Genomic DNA, 1073 nt, shown 5'->3' on the forward strand with positions numbered 1-1073 from the left:
CTTAATGAATTTGGTATACAACTAAAAATGAGAAAAGGAGCTTCCTCCTCCTCTTCCTCCTCCTCCTCCTCCTCCTCATCCTCCTTCTCCTCCTCTTCCACCTCCTCCTCCTCCTTCTCCTCCTCCTCCTTCTCCTCCTCCTCTTCCTCACCATCACCACCATCCTCTTCCTCCTCCTCCTCCTCCTCCTGCTCCTGCTCCTGCCGCTGCTGCTTCTCCCCCCCGTTCCCTTGGAGCGGACCGTCCTGGTGCCTCTTTTGTGAAGCGGCGGCTGAGGAGACCCCCGGACTCGCCATGGCCGACGAGAAGCCGAAGGAAGGAGTCAAGACTGAAAACAACGACCACATTAACTTGAAGGTGGCAGGGCAAGATGGTTCGGTGGTGCAATTTAAGATTAAGAGGCACACACCACTTAGTAAACTAATGAAAGCCTATTGTGAACGACAGGGTTTGTCAATGAGGCAGATCAGATTCCGATTTGATGGGCAACCAATCAATGAAACAGACACACCTGCACAGTTGGAAATGGAGGATGAAGATACAATTGATGTATTCCAACAGCAGACAGGAGGCGCTTACTAAAAAGAAAATCTACAACTGTACTCCAGAACTGTGCTCCCAAGGAAGACGATACATTTGGTTCATCCACATCCTGACTACTGCAGTATAGTTTTCTCTCTTCTTTGATTCCCTTCCCCCATTCCTTTATTGTACATAAAGTAACTGGTGTATGTGCACAGGCATAATGCGTATTTTTTTTTTTTAACTAAATGGCCGATGGTATGTTTTGATCAACATCAAATGGAGATGGGGAAGGGAAAAAACAAACTGGTTCTGTGAAAATATCCCTTTTCTCCATTAGTGGCATGCTCATTCAACTTTTATCTTTATATTCCAGTAAGTTATTTTGCTCTCACTGTTTAACAACAACAAAAAAAAAACCTACAAAAAAAAATCCTTGCATACCTTGTTTGATTGGATAATTTCAATGTTTTTCTTTTATCATTGTAAAACCAAGGACGATTTTATAACTTTTTTGTACCTAGCTGTTACATGTAGGGCAATCTCTGTCT

The 1073-nt window shown here is 43.8% G+C and overlaps 1 protein-coding gene across 1 annotated transcript; it reads left to right on the forward strand.

Moving 5' to 3' along the window:
- The first annotated feature begins 200 nt into the window (after nt 1-200).
- Nucleotides 201-633, forward strand: LOC140512799 (small ubiquitin-related modifier 2). Its single transcript, XM_072622142.1, has one exon. It carries the CDS (start codon nt 295-297, stop codon nt 580-582), a length of 288 nt encoding a protein of 95 aa, XP_072478243.1. The 5' UTR covers nt 201-294; the 3' UTR covers nt 583-633.
- Nucleotides 634-1073: the final 440 nt, after the last annotated feature.

Source organism: Notamacropus eugenii, chromosome 6 (genome assembly GCF_028372415.1).
Source record: "Notamacropus eugenii isolate mMacEug1 chromosome 6, mMacEug1.pri_v2, whole genome shotgun sequence".
Lineage (NCBI taxonomy): Eukaryota > Metazoa > Chordata > Mammalia > Diprotodontia > Macropodidae > Notamacropus > Notamacropus eugenii.

Bases quoted from the DNA above. Each gene is read 5' to 3' on its own strand.
- LOC140512799 (XM_072622142.1), top strand. From the start codon at position 295: ATGGCCGACGAGAAGCCGAAGGAAGGAGTCAAGACTGAAAACAACGAC.